Source organism: Crinia signifera, chromosome 5 (genome assembly GCF_055691185.1).
Source record: "Crinia signifera chromosome 5, ASM5569118v1, whole genome shotgun sequence".
NCBI classification, from domain to species: Eukaryota; Metazoa; Chordata; class Amphibia; order Anura; family Myobatrachidae; genus Crinia; species Crinia signifera.
This window is the reverse complement of record NC_139221.1, coordinates 219,611,727-219,636,874: the sequence shown is the minus strand read 5'-3', so window position 1 is coordinate 219,636,874 and position 25,148 is coordinate 219,611,727. Positions and strand designations below refer to the sequence as shown.

At 42.4% G+C, this 25,148-nt stretch overlaps 1 protein-coding gene across 1 annotated transcript in view; it reads right to left on the bottom strand.

Annotated features, from left to right (window-relative positions):
• CNTNAP2 (contactin associated protein 2) overlaps positions 1–25,148 on the bottom strand; it is a 1,678,538-nt gene that overhangs the window by 102,410 nt on the left and 1,550,980 nt on the right. Inside the window, exons 18-20 of the mRNA XM_083188543.1 lie at positions 11,002–11,238; positions 7,924–8,160; positions 7,139–7,275 (exon numbers count right to left, since the gene is read on the bottom strand). Of these exons, the coding sequence (XP_083044669.1) occupies positions 7,139–7,275; positions 7,924–8,160; positions 11,002–11,238 (611 nt within the window). The remainder of the gene's footprint in view (positions 1–7,138; positions 7,276–7,923; positions 8,161–11,001; positions 11,239–25,148) is intronic.

Below are 25,148 nucleotides of genomic sequence, written 5' to 3'. Positions count from 1 at the left end.
TCTATACCCAACACTACATCACAGACCCCTCTATACCCTACACTACATCACTGACCCATTTATACCCTACACTACATCACTGAGCCTTCTATACCCTATAATACATCACAGACCCCTCTATGCCTTACAGTACATTACGTAAACCCTCTATACCCTGCACTACATCATTTACCCCTATATACCTTACACTACAGTACTGACCATTCTATACCCTACACTATATCACTGACCCTTCTATACCCTACACTACATCACTGACCCTTCTATACCCGACACTACATCACTGACCCCTATATACCCTACACTACATCACTGACCCCTATATACCCTACATCACTGAACCCTATTTACCCTACATTACTTAACTATCCTCGCTATACCCTACACTACAGTATAAACTCTCATATACCCTACACTACTGAACTCTCTATACACTACTGGACTCTCTTTTACAAACCCCTCCCTCCCCTACACTACATTATCCTTTGTATTATTCTCTATATTACTGACCTCTCTTTAAGATGATCTACATTACTGCATATGACTGTTCCCTAGGCTGCAGGGCTCCTATCTTCCCCTGGCAGCTTAATAATGTCACTGGGGCTGCTGTACCACAGGAAACCACTGGGGAGGTCAGTTACTGACAAAAGCCCATAGAAGAGGCAGCAGCTGCAGGAACAGGGTGGGGGCAGCACTACAGAGCAGGGGGTGAGCAAGGAGAAAGCATCTGGACCAAGGAAAAGGTGGGATAAATTGGGGAAGCACAGCATTGTATATCAGGGAACAAGCAGTACAGTGCATGGAGGCAGTATGTAGTGGGGAATGGAATCATGGACCAGATGTGGGATGAAGTAGAGGAGAGGCAGTATATAGGTATAATGTACGAGGAGGATGGGCATCAGTTGCACAGACCAGGAGGGGATGCAGATGGTTCACAGGGTGGGATTGAGCAGAAGCAACTCCTATCGACATACTGTATACTATGGTTATGGGGGGGGGGTCATAGTTTGCAATGGAAAGTAGACCACGTGGTACATGATCTAACTGTAGTGCGGCTTATTAACCAAGTAGAAGCAGGGGCAGAAAACACAGTGTTAACAGCAGGTACGATTTATGAGGATTGTCCAGTTGCATCCAGGAGCTTTAGGGTTATGTTGGGTGTTGTGGTGTGCCAGAGTCATAGAAACACTATATGCTGGCTTAAACACACACACACACACACACACACACACACACACACGCGCGCACGCACACACACACACACACACACACACACACACACACACACACACACTAACTCTGGTGCTTGTCTGTCCATACAGGACCCTAGGTGAAAAATGTGGCTGAGCTCAGAAAGGCTTTCAGAGGTCATGCATCCTTGGAGAGCCACTGTGTCCAAGTGCCCATCAATGACTGCAAGAAGAAGCAGCACAGAGATCACCTCTAACAGCAGCAGGAGAGGAGACAGAATTATGCAGAGATGGAGCGGCAATGCTGATTGCGCCTGTCAGCCCATCCTTTCAGTTGACTCTGAGAAGAGTGCAGGGGGCTCTGCATTTGAACAGTAAATGCTGCACACCCCTAGGATAAAAAAGTGGGGAAAGATGTGCAAAGGACTAGGGGTGTTCCTAGTGATGTGAAAACACACTTATCATTTTTAAACCATAAATGTTTCTGGAAGAGAGTCCTTGCACGCTACTTAAAGCTTTGGAAGGAGGTGGGAGGGATGATAATCATTGCATTTAGTGGAACTCCAACAGCACTGCCTATTCTACTCCCTAACAAAGTTGGATGCAAGGTCAGGTTAGATTTATTAGAGCATTACTCAGAAGGATGGAGACATTCAGCCTTTATACACAGAGAATTCAAACTAAACTCACAATACTTTTATACTTTTATCATTTTAGTTTCTATAAATTGCATTTATGTAGAGTCATCTCAGACCTCAACCATTCAGAGCATTTGAATAGCTGTCAGAAAGAGGCTACTGAACCCTACCTGATACTGCCAATTCCCATTCCTGCGCAAGTCAGTAGGCCAATCATGTCAAGATTCACCTGTAGCTGTGGTCCTGTGCAATAAGAGTTATACCATATTGTCTAAGATCAGCTGTTCAATTACAGCCATACACAGTGTTCCTACACTCATCTGACTCATACAACCAATCCACTGCTATAGCTTCCTATTTAAAATCCTTCTAGCCACCTGTACCTTGCCAGTACAATAAGTCTCCTAGGACTTTTTGTCTTATTTGGCAGAAGCAATTTTTGAGCCACAGCATCTGACGCTGTTCCCTGCATTTGTTACCGGAGTTCTCCTTCCCTCTGGTTCAGTCTGCACATCATCACTCTCCATTCTCAGCTGGACTTCACCCCTCCTCTTGTTTAGGGTAGACTATATAGACTATAGCTTGTTACATGCTTATTATGCATCCTTCATGGGCTGGCGGCAATCCATGTACAAGGTACAGTGCAGGAATTGCCTCTCTAGTCCTTAATTTTGTTAGTGTCATACCTCATCCAAAAAAACCTGCACAAAATATATGTGTATAGTGCATCTGAGAGCAAACAAGTCAACAAGTATAATTTATTAAAACTGCAGAAACACTGGTAGGGTTAGCATTGTGACTATGACAAATGTTACTGAATGTGTATACAGTAGTTCAGCAGATCCAGAAAAAAGGTTGTGGTAAATGGTGGATAGCATTCCTATGTGTGACTGTACAGTATATGTGGCGATAACTGGAAAAGTGTAACAATCAAAACTATTGCAGTACAACTTGACTAAACAGCATTACTGTTACTTAACCACCAATCTGGAGATTCTAATAATTTATTCTGTTGTTACATAGGGCCTTATTTTGGTTCATTCTTTCTGACAAAATCCTTCTTAGATGGGCAAAACCATGTGCACTGCAGGTGGGGCAAATGTAACATGTGCAGGGAGAATTAGATTTGGGTGGGGTTTTTCTTCAAAGTGAGATCTATATTGAAGTGTAAAATCATGCAGTCAGTATTTTCCCTGCACAGAAACAAAATAACTCACCCAAATCTAATTCTCTCTGCACATGTTACATCTGCCCCCCTGCAGTGCACATGGTTTTGTCCATCTAAGAAGGATTTTGTCAGAAAGAATGAACCAAAATAAGGCCCATAGTGTGGCAGAGACATCTCTCCACATGAGAGTTATGTGGATTATCCAGACCAGGTATTGGAGCAGTAGCAATAGCAAGGTTGTATAATGAGGAACACCTGTGATCTCCTGATATAAGTGTTTCCAGGGCAAAGGGAAAATGCTCTTGATGGTGGATTAGCTGCCTAAGCGATAGGCCAGGGTGTGGACTATGGTAGGGACCACTGGAGCATTTGCAAGAGTCTCTTCTATGCTGTGATTACCTGTCTGCTGCTGCCTGCAACTATGCTTGCCTGTGGAATTGATCTGGTATGCTGTGACCTGCTTTACAAATTAAAGACCAAAGGCTTTATTTTAATCCCCGTGAATGTGATCATTTTCACAATATCAATGACAAAAATCAGTGCTGTCTTGGGAAAACCGGGACAAATGCAAGCCCTACCTTTGATATTATGCCAACTGCTCTCTGAGCATCATGGGAAATATATAACATTGCAGGAAACTGTTGGTTCCAGTGTAAGTATACAGTTTATCATGATAAAAAATATGTATACCTTTCAGACATTTGATTTAATTAAAGTGTTTTGGACCAAGAAAAGTCCCTGAGGAATATATTAGCCAATTATTTTTAGATATGTTTATTTTTGCTAAGCGACTTGTAGGAGAAAAAACAGCTGTCAACTAAAAGAAAATGTACATTTAGATCAAACATTTCTCCTTGCATGAGAACAGAGATTCACTGTCAAATTGAGCACAACCCATGGAAATGACATATGTCTTACTGAATCCAATTGCAATGCATATCTCTTTTACTAAGGTCAAATGTTCCTCATAGCTATACCTATATATAAAATGATTATATAGAAATTAAAAAGTGTTCAAATATACTTTCATTTGTTAAGTTTACTTATTTATTGAAGTGCATTAGTTGCACACATAGGGGGGTATTCAATCTTCGCCGCTATTTCCGAAAGGGGAAATAGGGGCGGCCCCCTTTTCAATGCGGCTATTTTCAACAGCATTGAAGGCGGATTCTGACAAAACAGATTTTCTACAATCCGCCGACGTTTTCCCTGACACACCCACTTTTTGACACTAAACAGGTGGAACATTGAATTCCGCCTGTTGAGTATCTGTCGAGCAGAGGGAAGCGGCCCGGGATTCCCGACTGTCGGGACTTTCCCACAGTCGGAATCCCGGATTGAACACCACCCAAAATCAGACAAGATCTACTCTATCATAAAGAGGACATTCTACATAGAGGGTAAAGCTTGGGTCACACGTTGCGATTTCACAGGGTGCTGTTCAATGAGACTGGTTTGACAGGATACAGCTTTTTGGGTTGGCACTAGGGATACCAATCCCGGGGCATTTTTTCAATCCCGTAAATCGGGATTCCCTAAAAGAAAATCCCCCCCCCCACACTGACTTACTTTTTCTGAGCTGTGGAGGGGGGCAGGTGTCGGGTAGACATGTGCGACGTGGGAGGCCCGGAGGCGAGCAGGTTCCAGCGTCGGGTATGATGTGGGAGGACGTGGGAAGCCCGGCGGCAAGCAGGTTCCAGCGTCGGGTATGATGTGGGAGGACGTGGGAGGCCTGGCGGCAAGCAAGTTCCGGCGCTGGGGGTCAGCACTGCGGCCTGCACAGCGTGACCTATGACCGAATCACGCTGCGCAGGCCGCATGCCGGGTTGGGAACAGCCAGGCAGTGTCTGAGCGAGTGCTCATACGCTGCCCGTCATTAGACTGCGCATGCGCAGTCTAATTCTGAAATCCCGGGATAGGATACTCCAATCCCGGGATTGAAATCCCGGACATTTTGGGGCCAAATCCCGGGATCCTGCCGATCCCGATCCCAGGATTGGCCACCGTAGTTGGTACATGGCTGCAGAATGTGTTTTAGCCGGATGCCGCAGAACAAGATCTGTTGTGTCTGGCCAGTGTCACAGTGTTTTATGTACTGTAGCAGGGTATGTAGCACAGCCACACTGTGTGAACACATACATTAAAATGTATGTGTTCTAATTAAAATCTGATTGTCACTTCATCTTGTTCAACTGTAGCATGCTATGGTTGCAGCCGGTGGATGCATCACCGCCGCATATATGTAGATGGCCGCATAGTAACCCATGTGCCGACTACTTCCTGCTAAATGGGTCCCATTAAACTAGACCCGCGAAAAAAGCAATGTGTCGCCCAAACCTATAAGCAACAAGGATTAGCTTAGTATAAAGAAAACCTTTAACTATATAATATATATATGCAGTGTCCTCACGCTTCTATAAATAGTTTAAATGTACTATAGTATAATTGTTGAAATACACTTTTTACAACATTGGTCTTCAAACTGCGGCCCTCCAGATGTTGTGAAACTACAAATCCCAGCATGCCTTGCCACAGTTTTAACTCTCCTTTATAGCAAAACTGTGGAAAGGCATGCTGGGATTTGTAGTTTCACAACATCTGAAGGGCCGCAGTTTGAAGACCCATGGTTTACAACATTTGCCTTCAACAGGTTTTTGCAGGGGAGTGACTATATGTCACTGCCCTGGCATTTTATTGTAAATTACATTACAGAGGAAGGTCAACCTCACATGTAAATGATAGAGAGGAAATGAATGCTACCCCTTTAACTTTAGAGTGAGGGATGGCAGTGTATTAACAAAAGTTCCTTCTCGTGTTTATTAAACAGTGAAATCTTTTATTGATATTTGGAAAACAATAACATGATTTTATGTCAGAATTGAGAGTCTACTTCAATTGTATTTTGCAGCACAATAAGCTTTAGAGTGAAGCGTGGGATCATTTTTGGGATTCATACAGTAGTTAGCATACTGAGAACCAATAAATGGAGTGGCACAGAAGAAAGGATGGGAGATACTGCCAAGGATCCCACTCATGAGCATATCATGGGCCCCAAAGGACAAAGGCAATGCAGTGTTTAGTTGGGAAAGTACTCCCTGTGGTAATAATCTATATTTTTATAATGCCAGGATATCAGAAGGGAATAATTTGCACCTGCTTTCTTTCTCCTACAGATAAAGTATGGAACAATCCCAGTACAAATTTCATGGACATTTGGCAGCAGCTTAGGAAAACAATGGAGATGAAGTTACAAAATAATATTAATTCTGAATCTAAAACACTGTTTGTCAGACACATGAAGAGTTTCTGCAGAATAATATAGTTTAATGGATCAGGCACAATATCATCTGAGAGGCATGTCATAAATGTGACATATCCAAATGTAAATGAGCCCTGAAGCAGTAATGGCGCCTACACATGGGGCGATGGGAGCTTTGTGCTGAGGGATCTAGCATCACTCAGATCACTCAGCACACGGCCCTGCGCCAGCGATGTATGCTGAACAATCTGTCACTGCCTGTGTTCTCAATAGAGAGAACACTGGTGTTGACTAGATTTATACTGCATGCTTGAAATATCTAGACCAGTGATAGCGACGTGCGGGACCACACATCACTACCAATAGCGCATAGACACACACACAGAGCGATATGTGCTTCATTTCTAAGCATTTCTAGTCAAATCTAGTTAAATTCCACTTAGAAAATTGGCAAAAAATGGCTATGCATGTATTCCTCATTAGTTAAATTTACTTGTTGATGAACAGACACTTTTCATGTGTTGCTCTTGTGTTTTAAATGTGTTTCAATACATGAGGTCATGACAAACCTAATTGCTTCTTATAGTGCAACTGTATTTTTTATATGACATGTTACAATACCACCAATGTTTCAGGACAACAAGTCCTTTCTATGAAGGTAACATGCTCCATGATTGGCCAATATTGTCTATTTCCTACTTGCTCCAACAGAACGTCATTCTCCTTGGAACAGCTCTGGCTATTGCCTAACCACAATATACATTATAGAAGTCATAAACATTATAGAAGTTGGGGACAAATTATATGGTACAAAATACTTATCAGTATTAGTAGTTGAGTTTTGAACTGCATATCAAATAAAATGATAATGTTAGACATTTACCTGGAAAATAATGCTTCTTCCAACCCTGGTGATATTGACATTGTGTGGCTGGCTATTAGCCATATTTTTGTGATCAGTGATATCTATGATGTATGGATCTTTGGTGCCACCCAAATTATACCGAATTTGCAAGACACCTGAAAAAAAAGGTAAGAATACATTACTGCGCATAGATAGACATTCTTTCACTTAGAAAAATGCTTCAGAGCAGTTATTTTCAACCTTTTCAATTTGCGGCACACCAAACAAGATTTTAAAATTGCTAAGACATAGCCTTAGACTCCCACAGGGAAAAACACATTAACTCCCACAGGTAGAAAAAATCAAACTCATTGGTCCCCATAAGAAAAAAACAATCACTCGGGTCCCCACTGGGAAAAGATAAAACATATTGGCCCTCACATGAAAACAAGAGACCAGTGAATAATATAGTGTATTTATAGTTGACTGTAAACTAGTGTGGACATCTCTAGCTCTGGTGGCACTCTTGAAAATAGTTCAAGGACCACTAGTCATACAGTACATACTGTACCTGGCCCTAAGGACTTTTATAAATGACAGCGTGTGAAGTACTGCGCAATACATTAAAGCTAGATCCCTCAATTTATAAAGATAAAAATGACATAAATTCAAACAAATGTAATATTACTCACATATCAAGTTTCATACTACTTTACTCAAGTATACCCCATTACAGTGGTTTCCAATCTCAGGATGTGCAAGTACTCATCTGCTTAGTGTTACATTTCTAAAAGAAAATTGATCGTTCATATGGGATACTGTACCTGGTGACTTCAGGAGCACGGCCAGGTAGTCCTGGGAATAGGAGCTGACATACACAAGGATACAAGGTGATTTGCTGGTACTGAAGCTGAAAAGCAATTCTTCTTTTGCTAAGGAAATATCCGAAGCTGATGTCTGTGGGATACTGAATGTGTCTTTCAGGCTGACTGATGCTGAAGTAGATGCTGTATGGAAATTATATTTCAGCCATGTTCCCTCCTCAAAATAGCCTCCAACAGCTGCAAAACACAACAATTAAAATAAATGAATAGGAATAAAACGAACAAATACACACGTAAACATATTGTAATCAGTCTTTATTCTTCCATGGCCAAGTAAGGATTGTCTGGGACAGCAAACTGCAATTATTCATTAATTGGGACTTGTACTTTAGCAAACATATCTTTGTGAAGATTTTGTCATTCTGAAACACCAGAAGTGGGGGAGTAGTGTGCGGTCAAGAATCGGGTCCCTCTGTGTCTGGCCATTGGTTGTGTACCTTCTCCAGGTTTCCCTCTAACGTCTGTAGGATTAATGCCGCTGCTTCCTCAGATGAATGCTGATATCTGAGGGCAGCGTGGGTAGCTCCCAGTGGATTGCTAGTTGGGCAAAAGCACGAGGAGATGCTATTGACACTGCAGACGGGACCGGATGTGAAACTGGTTAATCTCCATTGCAATGGGAGACTTCTTCCACCATTGGGAGACTTCTTCTTCAGCCATTACCAATATTATTTTCAAGTACTGCCAACTGGTCTGCAGTGTACCCCCCAGGGGTACTAGTACCCCAGGTTGGGAATCACTGGTCTAGTTTGTACCCAGCTTAACTGTAAATAGTGATCATACATTAACTAACCACAAACAGAACTAATATAGACTGAGGTCTGATAACATATACCACGTGACACTACACTGTAGACACTACATCAGTGGACACTACATCTAATACTCTTAATATGGTCTTAAAAAACTTCTATATGCTTTCAATAGGAGGGATGCTAAAAAAAATGAAATTCTAAATGCCTAAGTATTTTCTTTAGAAAATGAGAGGACTGTCTCATTTATTCACTGCTGGACCATGGAAAAATAAATACCTATCACTTTATAGAAATTAGTATCTTAAATATTCCTTAATTCTTCAATTGGAACGTTTGGGATAAATAGTGTAAGATCAGCACCATGCATTTATTTGACAATTATAATTACTAAATGTAAACTCATATACATTTGGATGATTTATTATTAATTAATCAATCCGGGCCAGTGTTCTCACCGGAGAACACTGCCCCTCACACATCGCTCAGCGCTGTGTGCTGAGTGACCTGAGCGTTCTGAGCGATCTAGCATCGCTCAGAACGCTCTCCCTACACACATCACTACATGTGTAGGGCCCATTAGGAACCTGAATGGACATTGGGAGATTATTATGTGTGTGTGTGTATTTTATCTGTTTATAAGATTTATTTGTTTGTGTGCACCTAATAATGCTTGGTTGTTTTATAAATTACTTAAATTATATTTTTCCACTGATTCTGACATAAATATTCCAGGCTATATGGAATTATGAATGTGTTATATTGCTCACTAATGCCAGGTACTTCCTATGTTTGAGCTTTTCAAAACAATTTGTGACCGCTATTACATCTATCACACTTTTGAATATGTATTAACCCTAGACCAGGGGTAATAAAATATCTCAATTTCTTTTTAAATTACTGCCTTTGAAAAATGTATGTGTTCTAGGGTTAAGTTATATTGTAATATATATAGCTCTCCAAACATCACACCCAGGAAAAGCAATTCTTATTTTAGTCATCACTACTGCAATGTCAGTAGTACTGTATACTATATCATTTTCTGATATTGTTGTGCTTTTTGTTGAACAAATATGAGTCCCACTGGCTCCATTAACATCTAAGAACACAATGTTATAATCTATATAATTGATAGAAGATAATAAAGAAGGAAATAACATTTTCAATATTCCCAGTAGAGCATGGTCAAATATAGCAGCATGGTACTAAATTACAGTAGATCTTTTACTGTAGATGCCAGTCTGGGATGAGCGCATGCTATGCTAACATCTGTTGGACAGCTATTAGTATAGGAAGGTGACATTTTGTGGTTCGCACAACCTAATAAATTGGTAAGTCCCTGATTCAAAACAGGGTGAGGAGGCCCCAAAAAGATTTTTTTCTTATCAGATATGGGGGTGCTGTTCCCTACAGCATGGGTGTATACATTTTACAGGCACAGAAGGAAAAGGGCTGTTTGGGGGAACGCACTGAAAATTTTTCTTTAAAATATAACTTTTAATGATTTTTATATTAATATTCCCTATATCAGAGGAGGGGAACTTACATAAACAGCTGAAATTTTGACGAAGTTAAAATCACATACAATACAGTACATACACAGATACATATAGTGTGTTCAAAGAAAGAAAATAATTGTGTTTTAAAATTGTTATTCAACAATAAAGACTCTGATATTACAACCTGTTGTCTCAATATTACAGTTTATAGTATAATGCTGTCTAGCCTCTTGATATTTTAAAGAAAAATCAAATGCATTTTGCTTGCCAGTCAATTTGATTCCGATTCAATCCCAATCGAATCAGGATTGAATTGTAAGCAAAATTACACATTGTGAACACCTCCTTTAGGATAGCAACTTACTTTGATATGAGCACATACAGTATGTGTAAGAAATGGTTGTTTCTAATTGCAAACTTGTTTCTAGCTAGTCAATGTATATACTGTATGTGTCAATGTTTATAGTCAATGTATATATAAAAAAATCTTTAATTGAAATTATTATATTTTCATATTTTAAAAATTATATTTATCTAAAATTAAAAAAATTTATTTAAGAGGATGGCATTTAGGAGGCATTGATGAAACAAAAAATCTAGAACACATCAGTAAGCATACACTTAATTGTTCACTCTATATAGACACACATGCAATATCCATTTATATATTTTAATATTACATTTTTAAATAAATCAGATACGCTAACATAATCATAAATATAATAGCTTTAGCAATTACCATTGTGTTAAAGGCATTCAAGTCTTACCATTTATACAGTTGTTTCCATCATATGCAGTCCTAGAACAGTCACATGTGTAGCCTTTGTATAGTTCGTTACATGTGCCACCATTCTTGCACAGATTTTTATAGCTGGTACAGTGTCCTGAACAGCCGGGCTTCACACCCTGGGTAGCCTTTGCTCTTTCTTCCAAATCCAATGGAACACCATTTACTCTTAAAGAACGGATGCAGCCCAGGAATCCTTTTTGATCTCCAGCAGCACCTTTGAGTGCAGGTAAAAAAAGATAAATAAAAAAAAAGATACTCCAAATAAAGTTGATTTATAAAATTAAATAGAAACCATGGGCCTGATTCAGGCCAGAACGCACAGCTGCAAATTCACACTGCGATTACCAATTCACTGCACATGCATACAGCCCGTAATATGCATGTGTGCGACCATTCTGCAACTTTTTGTAAATGCACACTGTTCACAAGGTGATTGACAGGAAGTAGGTGTTGGAGGGTGGCGTTTAGTGGGAGTGCTAAGAAAAACGCAGTTGTTCCAAAAAAGAATGCTAGGGGGGGAGGTGCGTGATGTCAGCTCCAGGCCAGAAATGCCTTTGTCCATAGCAGCTGCTGAACAAGTCCAGAGGTGGGACTCAGCCGGTTCGCACTGGTTCTGCAAAACCGAAACCTAATATACTACCAGTTCTGCAGAACCGTTTGCTAAGGAGCGCCGTGCTGTCCTCTCCTTATAATTTAGACAGAAGATACTGTAAAGCTCTCTGCCTGGCTGTCACAGCTTTACATTGAGTGTGGCTGGCGGTGGTGTTCTCTACACTGTGCGGCAGCATTTCACTCCCCCTCGACAACGAGCAATTTACACCACCTTGGCAATGAGCAATTCACTCCCACTTGGCAACCAGCATGTATTCCCCCTTGGCAACGAGCCTGAAGCCCCCTTGGTATTCAGCATGAAGCCTCCTTGGCATCCAGCATGAAGCCCCTGGCATCCAGCATGAAGCCTCTGGCATCCAGCAAAACCCCCTCTAGCAATGAGCATGTAGATACAGTAAGTGGCACTTATGTTTCAAATATGTAATGGGCATCATGGTGTGCGGCATAATGTGTAACAGGCATCACGCTTTGTAGCACAATGTGTAATGGGCATTACGGTGTGTGACCTTATGTGTAATTGGCATTATGGCGGGCGGCTTTATGTGCAATGGGCATTGGGACATAGAACCTGTTGTTAATTTATTTAAATTCCACCACTGCCCCAAAGTCATTAAATTATTTTTAATGACTTCGGCACTTTCCCACCTGTATAAGAACTGTGTGTGTAGACAAGTGCTACAAACGGTAAACAAATTATTATGAAAATTATAGAACACGTTTGGCTTTAAAAGCAGAATCTCCAGTGGCGTATCTATGATGGGTGCATGGTGTGCATTGCACACGAGCCACTGGTTCCAGGGGGACCCACACCACACATCCTGCATCCATTTCTTGGATACTTACCCCTTCGGAGTCCCACGTTGGCTACAGAAGTCACTGGGAAAATATGCAACTGTCATTTTCCAGTAATAAGATCACCAGGAAAATGGCTGCTTCCTCATTTTTCCAGAGACCTGCACATGTGCATTAGACTCTGGCACATGTTTAAGGCCACTAGGCCGACTTGTCCTTAAGACAAGTCTGACCCAATTTCTTGAGGTCTCCCGGCAGCTCCCCAGAAAGTCTGCAGAGTGGGGAGAGTCCCCACTCTGCAGAAAGTGCGTGCCAATGGTGGGTCACCACTGGTACACACCTACACACCTGATTGGATGTGATACATTGCTGGTTCTAAATAGCATGTGCAATGCTGCACATACTATTAATCTTATGTGCAGCACATCCGAACTCCGACTCTGGTCCACTGCGTATCAGATCGGATGTTATACAAATGCGATTTGGGACGATATCTTGACCCGATATGCCGTAATTAGATAAAATAGGACCCAAATAGTATGGTGTATGGGGGCCTTAAGGTTTCCCAGTGACCCTAGTAAGAGTCTGCGCTGTGTTGCCAGTTAGCGAAAAGGGGGCCAAATAAAGACTGCACATGAGAATCTCAGTCTTTTTTATTATTATTTAAAAACAACTATTCAAGTATTTAATTTTTGTCAAAATAAGTAATAGTTTAGTTTATTGTTTCTGTAAAACAATACTGAATAGGCTATCAAATATGGACTAGGAAGCAATAAATTATTTTCCATGCATAGCGTTCACTTCCCTAAAGGCAGAAAAAGCATTTCACCTTATCGCCTAATGTTATTATTTTAAGAAGTAATATAGTGCATATTATTTATTGATTTTAACAATCTTTGCCTTAAACAGTAATATTAGATAGCTGCTAGTTGTTCTTAGGAAGGACAAGGCTTGAGGCTTTGACTGCTTCTGAAGTTTAACTTATCACAATGACTTTTCATAAAATAAAATACATTCTTATGAACTTTACGTTTCAGTTACAGAATCAATCTTATTCCCTAAGCATGGTTACAGGAAGTAATAGAATGAATTCTTGACATGGCCTGTTCGGTAGCTCAACACCATGATAATGGGTTCTTATATGACAAGGCATTAAAGAATTTACATAATGTTCTTCTATCTTTTCAGCAGAACATTCAAGCACAGAAATGAATATTATTATTTTTTTTTATCTTGAAGATGGTTATTCAAAGTGACACAAAAAAATTGAAGTTTCTAAAATCTGGCCACCCATCCAAGACCTGCTGCTTGTACAGTTAGCCATATATATTGACCCAGAATCTCACACATAAAGGACATTTATTTTCACCATGAAGGACAGTGGAAGCTGATAAATTGTAACGTGGCTAACATAAGCAGTGGCAGAACTTGTAGGTAGTGAGCCCAGGTGCAAAAATATAATTTGGGCCACCATCCTCCACCCCAACCCAAATTCACAATATCAACACGACAGTGGGTGTCAGGGAGAGGCAGGGGGAGCCAGAACATGACAGGGAAAAAGTGGGTTACAGGAAGAGGGTGACAGGGATAGCAGTGGGGCGCTTAGTCCTCAGTGGATCCGGTGCAATGAACCTGCTGTGCAAATGGTAGTTCCACCTCTGAACATAACTATGCAGCACATGTGGTTACTTGCTATTAGATTACAATAATAGGCTGTAACGGGGAAGAAACACGGACATGCATTATTATTCTGTTTACTGATTATCATGTTTATGACTATTTGAATACCCCTGTGAACAGGGCTGCCCTTGCACTAGGGGCATGGCCTAATCTGGGGACACCCTATAAAATAATTATAGAAAATATTAGTCTCTGATGCCATAAAGCATGCTCCACATGGGAGTCTAGAAATTGCACAGGGGGACATCTGCAAAAGTGCACAAGTCCCCTTACTGAATGACCTGTACTTTTCCAAAAAGCCCAGAGCTGGGTACAGTAGTTAGTCTCTGCTCCTCCACTCTTGGCACAAACCTATTTTATATTATTACCCAGTACAACTGGTTGCAAAGTGAGATTGACTCAAAACATTTGGACTTCTTTTTATAAATGGATGCTAAAAAGTTGGCCTACTATTACATATATAGATATTACATTCTATATACATACTATAACATATTAGATATTACGTTGTTTAAAAAAAAAAAAAAATTGATTAGAACCAATCATTGTCTTCTGTAACCCCCCCCCATACACTTCTGCTCAAGCCAGGTACTAGCATGTCTCTGTATTGGAACCAAGTAGCATATGTGTAAATGTATTCAGTTAAAATACTCAGTCTTAGGTGTTAAGTGTTCAAGCATACAATACATAAAATATGTTGGGCCAAATAACAGGGATTTTTTAGGTGTCTAAAAAAATCGCACTAAATCGCACATGTGAAATGTGCAATTTTTCCTGAAAATCACACATGTCATAGGGTGCATTTTTAAAGGATAGACCAAATATCATTTGAGATTTATTAGAAAGGTGTGATTTTTCTTAGTAAAAAGAATGTGCATTATTTTCACTATGTTAAAAAAAATTGGCTTCTCCTTCCCAAGTATAACGAGCTCTGGGCTCTTTCAGCCAATCCTGGTTGTAAAAATACAGCAGAAAATAAAGGGTGAGGTGACCCTGTATTTTAACAACCAGCACCAGGCTCTTGCCCCCCCCCCCCCCCAAGGCAACCCAAGTCCCAGGGCTAAATCCCACCCCCAATACTAATGACTATCAACCTGACACCTAACGCCCAGGGGTGATAGTGATTGCAGTTGTTGCAGTGTACAAATTAGATTTAATGTCGGGTTTGGCTGTGGAACTAAAAGTCCCTGCAATCCTCCCCTACATGCGGTTACCACAAGTACCAACATGCATGCCAATAAATGGCCACAACCAGCCAATATTAAAATAAAAATGTACACACGCACACCGTTAAAGTATAACTTTCTGAACATACATGCACACACACATACATACCGACACACACTCCTTTACACAAATGACAGGGATCCCACTGACTTCAGTTAAGGTTCCCATCATAGGAGTCAGGAGTTTTCATAGCATTGACTTCTTTGGGACGCAGCCATCCAATCCCTGACAGAGCTCTTCTGGAGCTCACAGGTGATTGGCAGAGGGTATTCCCATTGACTGGAGGAGCATGTGTTAACACATAATGCTCCTCAGTCTGGCTGGGGACATTTTTTTTCAGTTTTGGTTGTTAAAATACAGTCAATAATTTTTTCCACAGTAATTTTACAACCCAGACCAGCTCAAAGAGCCCAGGGCTATTATGATAGCAGTGGCGTAACTATAGCCCCGCAGCCCCCGTGGTGGCGGGGAGGCGCTGAGGGGCTGTGGGCGCCGATCTGCGGGGCTATAGTTACAACTATGTTTAACAACACCCCCCCCCTTACCCCTCTGCAAGCCGCCGCCAGCGCCGTTGCATTCAGGGTCCCGACTCCAGTCCCGGCCGCAGCGCAGATCTTGCTGCAGTACTTCTAATGAAAAATAACTATCAGAAAATGGCTGCCCCCTAACAGCAGACAGTTTTTTGGGATGCTAGAGGAGGCGCGGGCCTCCTCTAGCATCCTTAAAAACTGTCTGCTGTTAGGGGGCAGCCATTTTCTGATGGTCATTATAGAACTGCAGGAGAAGACGGAGAAGGAGCCGGCTGCGGGACCCTGAATGCGGCGGTGGCGGCACGCGGAGGGGTAAGGGGGGGTTTTAACTTAACTTGGGAAGGTGGGTGGGAGGGGTAGGGGGGGCGGCGCTGCCGATATCGGCGGGGGGGGGGGGGGCGCATAAATTCTAGCTACGCCGCTGTATGATAGGGAGGCGGGACTCCATGCCGTTTAAAAAAATATAAACTATTTTAACAATTTTCCAGACAGAAGCATGCATGGGTCTCACTGATCTGTGTTTCATACTTCTGTAAAACTCACCAGCTTTAAGCTGGTCCCTATTTGGGCGATTTTTTAGTCATGTTTGGTATACGAGTTTAAAAATAGCACTCTATTACATTGGAATCTTTTGGAAAACATCAGGATGCGATTTTATATGTGCGATTGTTAACGCATCACATTCTATTACATGTGCAATTTGCGATAATCGTGCGATTCTTACCGATTTTTCCACAAAAATCCAACATAATCAAAAATTGCACTCTATTACATTTGGCCCATTGTGCAAAAATCTTTACAGCTAAACCACCGATGGGAAGCTGTTTGTGTAGCTATCGTTAAATAATATAATAAATTACCTCTGTAGGTGTTTATTGCATAGAAACTCCAGATGTTATGTACATGTCTGGCAAACAGAGACTGTATTAGGGTGAAATGAGGGCAGCCTCTAAATACTATGCTGCCAGTTCCTGCTGAATCAGTAGACACTGATTTAAAACATTTTGTCTTCTAATTTTTTTCCTGCTGCAATAGTTTATTACAAGCTTAAAAATGTTCATTTGCCTCAATTATGAGGCGCCTTGATAGTATTACTACAATATTTTAATAACATGTTCTGAACCTGGGAAGCATAAGGCCAGTTTACAATGCCTTACAACCATTTGCCTGCAATGAGAAAAACACTGAGAATGTTTGAACAGTTCATCTGTCAGTGTTGGAATGTAATATAATCTGTGTCACTGTATGCACAGAAACATAATTTTCTTTAGTTCAGCTAGTGTCAAAGGCAAATAACTAAACAGACATCAACCATAAAGGACTGAATGTGCAAATGCCTGTACTGTATGAGAATTTATATTATATTGGTGCGATGGCTTTTAATTGGTGGAAAAGAGCTAAGAGACACCTGCTTGTTATAGGAGATCAACAAGGGAATTTATATGGATACCACACCTCCCATCATTTCATGCTTGGAAGGACGGACAATTTTGGCAGCGTGGCCTAACGGGAAGCCCCCATTTTTGCCTCTGTGGGGGCATGCCCAGCAGCTACGTGAGCTGCTGTCTATGTGCCCAGCTCCTCTGGCTGCAGGCATCTATACAGCGAGTATAAATGGGTGACAGGGAGGACTCCGAATTGCCCCCCCCTCGCTGCAGGACACTACCGGCTCCGGGCGGGACGCAGGAACGTCCCAAAAAAAACGGGACGTTCCTGTGATAAGCGGGACAGTTGGGAGGTATGGGATAGTCAAAATAACTGTGGTTTGCTTTATAGAAAGGTTTGATTATTAATATAGAAACAACAAAAGAGCTGAAATGGGCATTTGCTCAATGTTACGAGGATTGGTCATTTATTTATATATTCCGCAGAGCTTTACAGAGAATATTTAAACATTCACATCAGTCCCTGCCCCAGTGGAGCACATGTACACGCACACACAGAACATCTAGGGTTCATTTTGTTGGGAGCCAATTTGCCTACCAGTACATTTTTGGAATGTGGGAGGAAACCAGAGTCCCCGGAGGAAACCCACGCAAGCACATAGAGAATATACAAACGCCGCACAGTTAGGGCAATGGTGGGAATTAAACCCATGACTTTAGTGCTGTGAGGCAGTAATGCTAACCATTACACCATCCGTACTGGTAATGTACCTCTTTGTCAGGTGGGGATGCGGTCACTAGGTCTACAGCATGTAGGTCGACAAGCATTAGGTCGAAATGACTCAAGGTGGTCATGTAGGAAGGTCGGCATGACTCAAGGTCGACATGAGTTACGTCAACAGGGTCATTAGGTCGACACAAACATTAGGTCCACATGGGTAAGGTCGACAGCCAAAAGCTCAACATGGGGTTTTTCTTTTTTGAGTGAACATGTGCCGACCAGCGGTATTTTATGTCCTACTATCCACTATGGCATGGTGGGAGAATAAAATAGTGTGCCGAGCATTGCCTGAAGCATGGCGAATGCAGCTAGCCATGCAAAAGTACGCGGTGCTACGTTTCAGTGTCCATGTTGACTGTGTCAAAATTCGGGACAAAAAAAAGTGAAAAACCTCATGTCGACCTTTTGACTGTCGACCTTCCCCATGTTGACCTTATACTTGTGTCAACCTAAATAGGAAATTCGCATCATCCAGTGAAAATGCATTGACTGCTTGCCCTGCACTCAGGACAAACAGTCGTGCTTGCCCTGAGTGCAGTAGAACATTATTCCTTAAGAACAGTGAAAATAACTGACAATGTATTTGTAAAAGGTTTTTTGTTCATCTCTGTAGTTAGGTAAAGAGCTGGAGTCCAAAATGTTAATACATTATTCCCTTCACATTTATTATTACTTCTTACCTTGGTAAGTCCTATCACATATAATTTCCCCTATCCCTTTTACTATCACTTTAATTTTACACTAATGTGATGCCATGGGGTGGTTCTGCTGGGCTGGCCTGGGGGGCCCTGTGCCCTGGACCTGTCCCAGAGTAGTGTTAGGGACTTGTCCTAATGAGGTAACCTGGACGCGGTGGACAAGCCGATACTAATGGCCATTACTATGCTAATAACCTCAAATGCAATATAGCAAGATATTAAAAGGTCTAGCATATATATTTAGTGTGCACCTGCAAACTCCTCCTCCTGCTTGCTGCACTACAAGTCTCAGCAGGTAGCACCTCATATGTCCAGGGTGTGCAGTTTAGGGCCCCTCCCCCTATGTACTATATATTGTGTATTCATACACACTGGAAGGAACTAGAGACGCCTTCCTCCTAAACTTGCACCCCACCCACCTGTCCCAAATTGATTTTAATTAGGTTGGAGTCCCAACATTCAAGACTGCACACCTCAGCTTGGCACTATGAGGGTAAGTCCTACTATACATATATGCTGAGTGTTAGTCTGTGGGACCGTGTTTGGGGCTCAGGGCTCTTTGGGCTGCTGTTGCTGGGCTGCTCCATGGCATCATATCGTATACTTTCAATCACCCCTTTAGTTTGTTTAATATATATGTAGCACCCTTCACATTTATTATTACTTCTTACCTTGGTAAGTCCTATCACATTTAATTTCCCCTATCCCTTTTACTATCACTTTAATTTTACACTAATGTGATGCCATGGGGTGGTTCTGCTGGGCTGGCCTGGGGGGCCCTGTGCCCTGGACCTGTCCCAGAGTAGTGTTAGGGACTTGTCCTAATGAGGTAACCTGGACGCGGTGGACAAGCCGATACTAATGGCCATTACTATGCTAATAACCTCAAATGCAATATAGCAAGATATTAAAAGGTCTAGCATATATATTTAGTGTGCACCTGCAAACTCCTCCTCCTGCTTGCTGCACTACAAGTCTCAGCAGGTAGCACCTCATATGTCCAGGGTGTGCAGTTTAGGGCCCCTCCCCCTATGTACTATATATTGTGTATTCATACACACTGGAAGGAACTAGAGACGCCTTCCTCCTAAACTTGCACCCCACCCACCTGTCCCAAATTGATTTTAATTAGGTTGGAGTCCCAACATTCAAGACTGCACACCTCAGCTTGGCACTATGAGGGTAAGTCCTACTATACATATATGCTGAGTGTTAGTCTGTGGGACCGTGTTTGGGGCTCAGGGCTCTTTGGGCTGCTGTTGCTGGGCTGCTCCATGGCATCATATCGTATACTTTCAATCACCCCTTTAGTTTGTTTAATATATATGTAGCACCCTTCACATTTATTATTACTTCTTACCTTGGTAAGTCCTATCACATATAATTTCCCCTATCCCTTTTACTATCACTTTAATTTTACACTAATGTGATGCCATGGGGTGGTTCTGCTGGGCTGGCCTGGGGGGCCCTGTGCCCTGGACCTGTCCCAGAGTAGTGTTAGGGACTTGTCCTAATGAGGTAACCTGGACGCGGTGGACAAGCCGATACTAATGGCCATTACTATGCTAATAACCTCAAATGCAATATAGCAAGATATTAAAAGGTCTAGCATATATATTTAGTGTGCACCTGCAAACTCCTGCTTGCTGCACTACAAGTCTCAGCAGGTAGCACCTCATATGTCCAGGGTGTGCAGTTTAGGGCCCCTCCCCCTATGTACTATATATTGTGTATTCATACACACTGGAAGGAACTAGAGACGCCTTCCTCCTAAACTTGCACCCCACCCACCTGTCCCAAATTGATTTTAATTAGGTTGGAGTCCCAACATTCAAGACTGCACACCTCAGCTTGGCACTATGAGGGTAAGTCCTACTATACATATATGCTGAGTGTTAGTCTGTGGGACCGTGTTTGGGGCTCAGGGCTCTTTGGGCTGCTGTTGCTGGGCTGCTCCATGGCATCATATCGTATACTTTCAATCACCCCTTTAGTTTGTTTAATATATATGTAGCACCCTTCACATTTATTATTACTTCTTACCTTGGTAAGTCCTATCACATATAATTTCCCCTATCCCTTTTACTATCACTTTAATTTTACACTAATGTGATGCCATGGGGTGGTTCTGCTGGGCTGGCCTGGGGGGCCCTGTGCCCTGGACCTGTCCCAGAGTAGTGTTAGGGACTTGTCCTAATGAGGTAACCTGGACGCGGTGGACAAGCCGATACTAATGGCCATTACTATGCTAATAACCTCAAATGCAATATAGCAAGATATTAAAAGGTCTAGCATATATATTTAGTGTGCACCTGCAAACTCCTCCTCCTGCTTGCTGCACTACAAGTCTCAGCAGGTAGCACCTCATATGTCCAGGGTGTGCAGTTTAGGGCCCCTCCCCCTATGTACTATATATTGTGTATTCATACACACTGGAAGGAACTAGAGACGCCTTCCTCCTAAACTTGCACCCCACCCACCTGTCCCAAATTGATTTTAATTAGGTTGGAGTCCCAACATTCAAGACTGCACACCTCAGCTTGGCACTATGAGGGTAAGTCCTACTATACATATATGCTGAGTGTTAGTCTGTGGGACCGTGTTTGGGGCTCAGGGCTCTTTGGGCTGCTGTTGCTGGGCTGCTCCATGGCATCATATCGTATACTTTCAATCACCCCTTTAGTTTGTTTAATATATATGTAGCACCCTTCACATTTATTATTACTTCTTACCTTGGTAAGTCCTATCACATATAATTTCCCCTATCCCTTTTACTATCACTTTAATTTTACACTAATGTGATGCCATGGGGTGGTTCTGCTGGGCTGGCCTGGGGGGCCCTGTGCCCTGGACCTGTCCCAGAGTAGTGTTAGGGACTTGTCCTAATGAGGTAACCTGGACGCGGTGGACAAGCCGATACTAATGGCCATTACTATGCTAATAACCTCAAATGCAATATAGCAAGATATTAAAAGGTCTAGCATATATATTTAGTGTGCACCTGCAAACTCCTCCTCCTGCTTGCTGCACTACAAGTCTCAGCAGGTAGCACCTCATATGTCCAGGGTGTGCAGTTTAGGGCCCCTCCCCCTATGTACTATATATTGTGTATTCATACACACTGGAAGGAACTAGAGACGCCTTCCTCCTAAACTTGCACCCCACCCACCTGTCCCAAATTGATTTTAATTAGGTTGGAGTCCCAACATTCAAGACTGCACACCTCAGCTTGGCACTATGAGGGTAAGTCCTACTATACATATATGCTGAGTGTTAGTCTGTGGGACCGTGTTTGGGGCTCAGGGCTCTTTGGGCTGCTGTTGCTGGGCTGCTCCATGGCATCATATCGTATACTTTCAATCACCCCTTTAGTTTGTTTAATATATATGTAGCACCCTTCACATTTATTATTACTTCTTACCTTGGTAAGTCCTATCACATATAATTTCCCCTATCCCTTTTACTATCACTTTAATTTCACACTAATGTGATGCCATGGGGTGGTTCTGCTGGGCTGGCCTGGGGGGCCCTGTGCCCTGGACCTGTCCCAGAGTAGTGTTAGGGACTTGTCCTAATGAGGTAACCTGGACGCGGTGGACAAGCCGATACTAATGGCCATTACTATGCTAATAACCTCAAATGCAATATAGCAAGATATTAAAAGGTCTAGCATATATATTTAGTGTGCACCTGCAAACTCCTCCTCCTGCTTGCTGCACTACAAGTCTCAGCAGGTAGCACCTCATATGTCCAGGGTGTGCAGTTTAGGGCCCCTCCCCCTATGTACTATATATTGTGTATTCATACACACTGGAAGGAACTAGAGACGCCTTCCTCCTAAACTTGCACCCCACCCACCTGTCCCAAATTGATTTTAATTAGGTTGGAGTCCCAACATTCAAGACTGCACACCTCAGCTTGGCACTATGAGGGTAAGTCCTACTATACATATATGCTGAGTGTTAGTCTGTGGGACCGTGTTTGGGGCTCAGGGCTCTTTGGGCTGCTGTTGCTGGGCTGCTCCATGGCATCATATCGTATACTTTCAATCACCCCTTTAGTTTGTTTAATATATATGTAGCACCCTTCACATTTATTATTACTTCTTACCTTGGTAAGTCCTATCACATATAATTTCCCCTATCCCTTTTACTATCACTTTAATTTTACACTAATGTGATGCCATGGGGTGGTTCTGCTGGGCTGGCCTGGGGGGCCCTGTGCCCTGGACCTGTCCCAGAGTAGTGTTAGGGACTTGTCCTAATGAGGTAACCTGGACGCGGTGGACAAGCCGATACTAATGGCCATTACTATGCTAATAACCTCAAATGCAATATAGCAAGATATTAAAAGGTCTAGCATATATATTTAGTGTGCACCTGCAAACTCCTCCTCCTGCTTGCTGCACTACAAGTCTCAGCAGGTAGCACCTCATATGTCCAGGGTGTGCAGTTTAGGGCCCCTCCCCCTATGTACTATATATTGTGTATTCATACACACTGGAAGGAACTAGAGACGCCTTCCTCCTAAACTTGCACCCCACCCACCTGTCCCAAATTGATTTTAATTAGGTTGGAGTCCCAACATTCAAGACTGCACACCTCAGCTTGGCACTATGAGGGTAAGTCCTACTATACATATATGCTGAGTGTTAGTCTGTGGGACCGTGTTTGGGGCTCAGGGCTCTTTGGGCTGCTGTTGCTGGGCTGCTCCATGGCATCATATCGTATACTTTCAATCACCCCTTTAGTTTGTTTAATATATATGTAGCACCCTTCACATTTATTATTACTTCTTACCTTGGTAAGTCCTATCACATATAATTTCCCCTATCCCTTTTACTATCACTTTAATTTTACACTAATGTGATGCCATGGGGTGGTTCTGCTGGGCTGGCCTGGGGGGCCCTGTGCCCTGGACCTGTCCCAGAGTAGTGTTAGGGACTTGTCCTAATGAGGTAACCTGGACGCGGTGGACAAGCCGATACTAATGGCCATTACTATGCTAATAACCTCAAATGCAATATAGCAAGATATTAAAAGGTCTAGCATATATATTTAGTGTGCACCTGCAAACTCCTCCTCCTGCTTGCTGCACTACAAGTCTCAGCAGGTAGCACCTCATATGTCCAGGGTGTGCAGTTTAGGGCCCCTCCCCCTATGTACTATATATTGTGTATTCATACACACTGGAAGGAACTAGAGACGCCTTCCTCCTAAACTTGCACCCCACCCACCTGTCCCAAATTGATTTTAATTAGGTTGGAGTCCCAACATTCAAGACTGCACACCTCAGCTTGGCACTATGAGGGTAAGTCCTACTATACATATATGCTGAGTGTTAGTCTGTGGGACCGTGTTTGGGGCTCAGGGCTCTTTGGGCTGCTGTTGCTGGGCTGCTCCATGGCATCATATCGTATACTTTCAATCACCCCTTTAGTTTGTTTAATATATATGTAGCACCCTTCACATTTATTATTACTTCTTACCTTGGTAAGTCCTATCACATATAATTTCCCCTATCCCTTTTACTATCACTTTAATTTTACACTAATGTGATGCCATGGGGTGGTTCTGCTGGGCTGGCCTGGGGGGCCCTGTGCCCTGGACCTGTCCCAGAGTAGTGTTAGGGACTTGTCCTAATGAGGTAACCTGGACGCGGTGGACAAGCCGATACTAATGGCCATTACTATGCTAATAACCTCAAATGCAATATAGCAAGATATTAAAAGGTCTAGCATATATATTTAGTGTGCACCTGCAAACTCCTCCTCCTGCTTGCTGCACTACAAGTCTCAGCAGGTAGCACCTCATATGTCCAGGGTGTGCAGTTTAGGGCCCCTCCCCCTATGTACTATATATTGTGTATTCATACACACTGGAAGGAACTAGAGACGCCTTCCTCCTAAACTTGCACCCCACCCACCTGTCCCAAATTGATTTTAATTAGGTTGGAGTCCCAACATTCAAGACTGCACACCTCAGCTTGGCACTATGAGGGTAAGTCCTACTATACATATATGCTGAGTGTTAGTCTGTGGGACCGTGTTTGGGGCTCAGGGCTCTTTGGGCTGCTGTTGCTGGGCTGCTCCATGGCATCATATCGTATACTTTCAATCACCCCTTTAGTTTGTTTAATATATATGTAGCACCCTTCACATTTATTATTACTTCTTACCTTGGTAAGTCCTATCACATATAATTTCCCCTATCCCTTTTACTATCACTTTAATTTTACACTAATGTGATGCCATGGGGTGGTTCTGCTGGGCTGGCCTGGGGGGCCCTGTGCCCTGGACCTGTCCCAGAGTAGTGTTAGGGACTTGTCCTAATGAGGTAACCTGGACGCGGTGGACAAGCCGATACTAATGGCCATTACTATGCTAATAACCTCAAATGCAATATAGCAAGATATTAAAA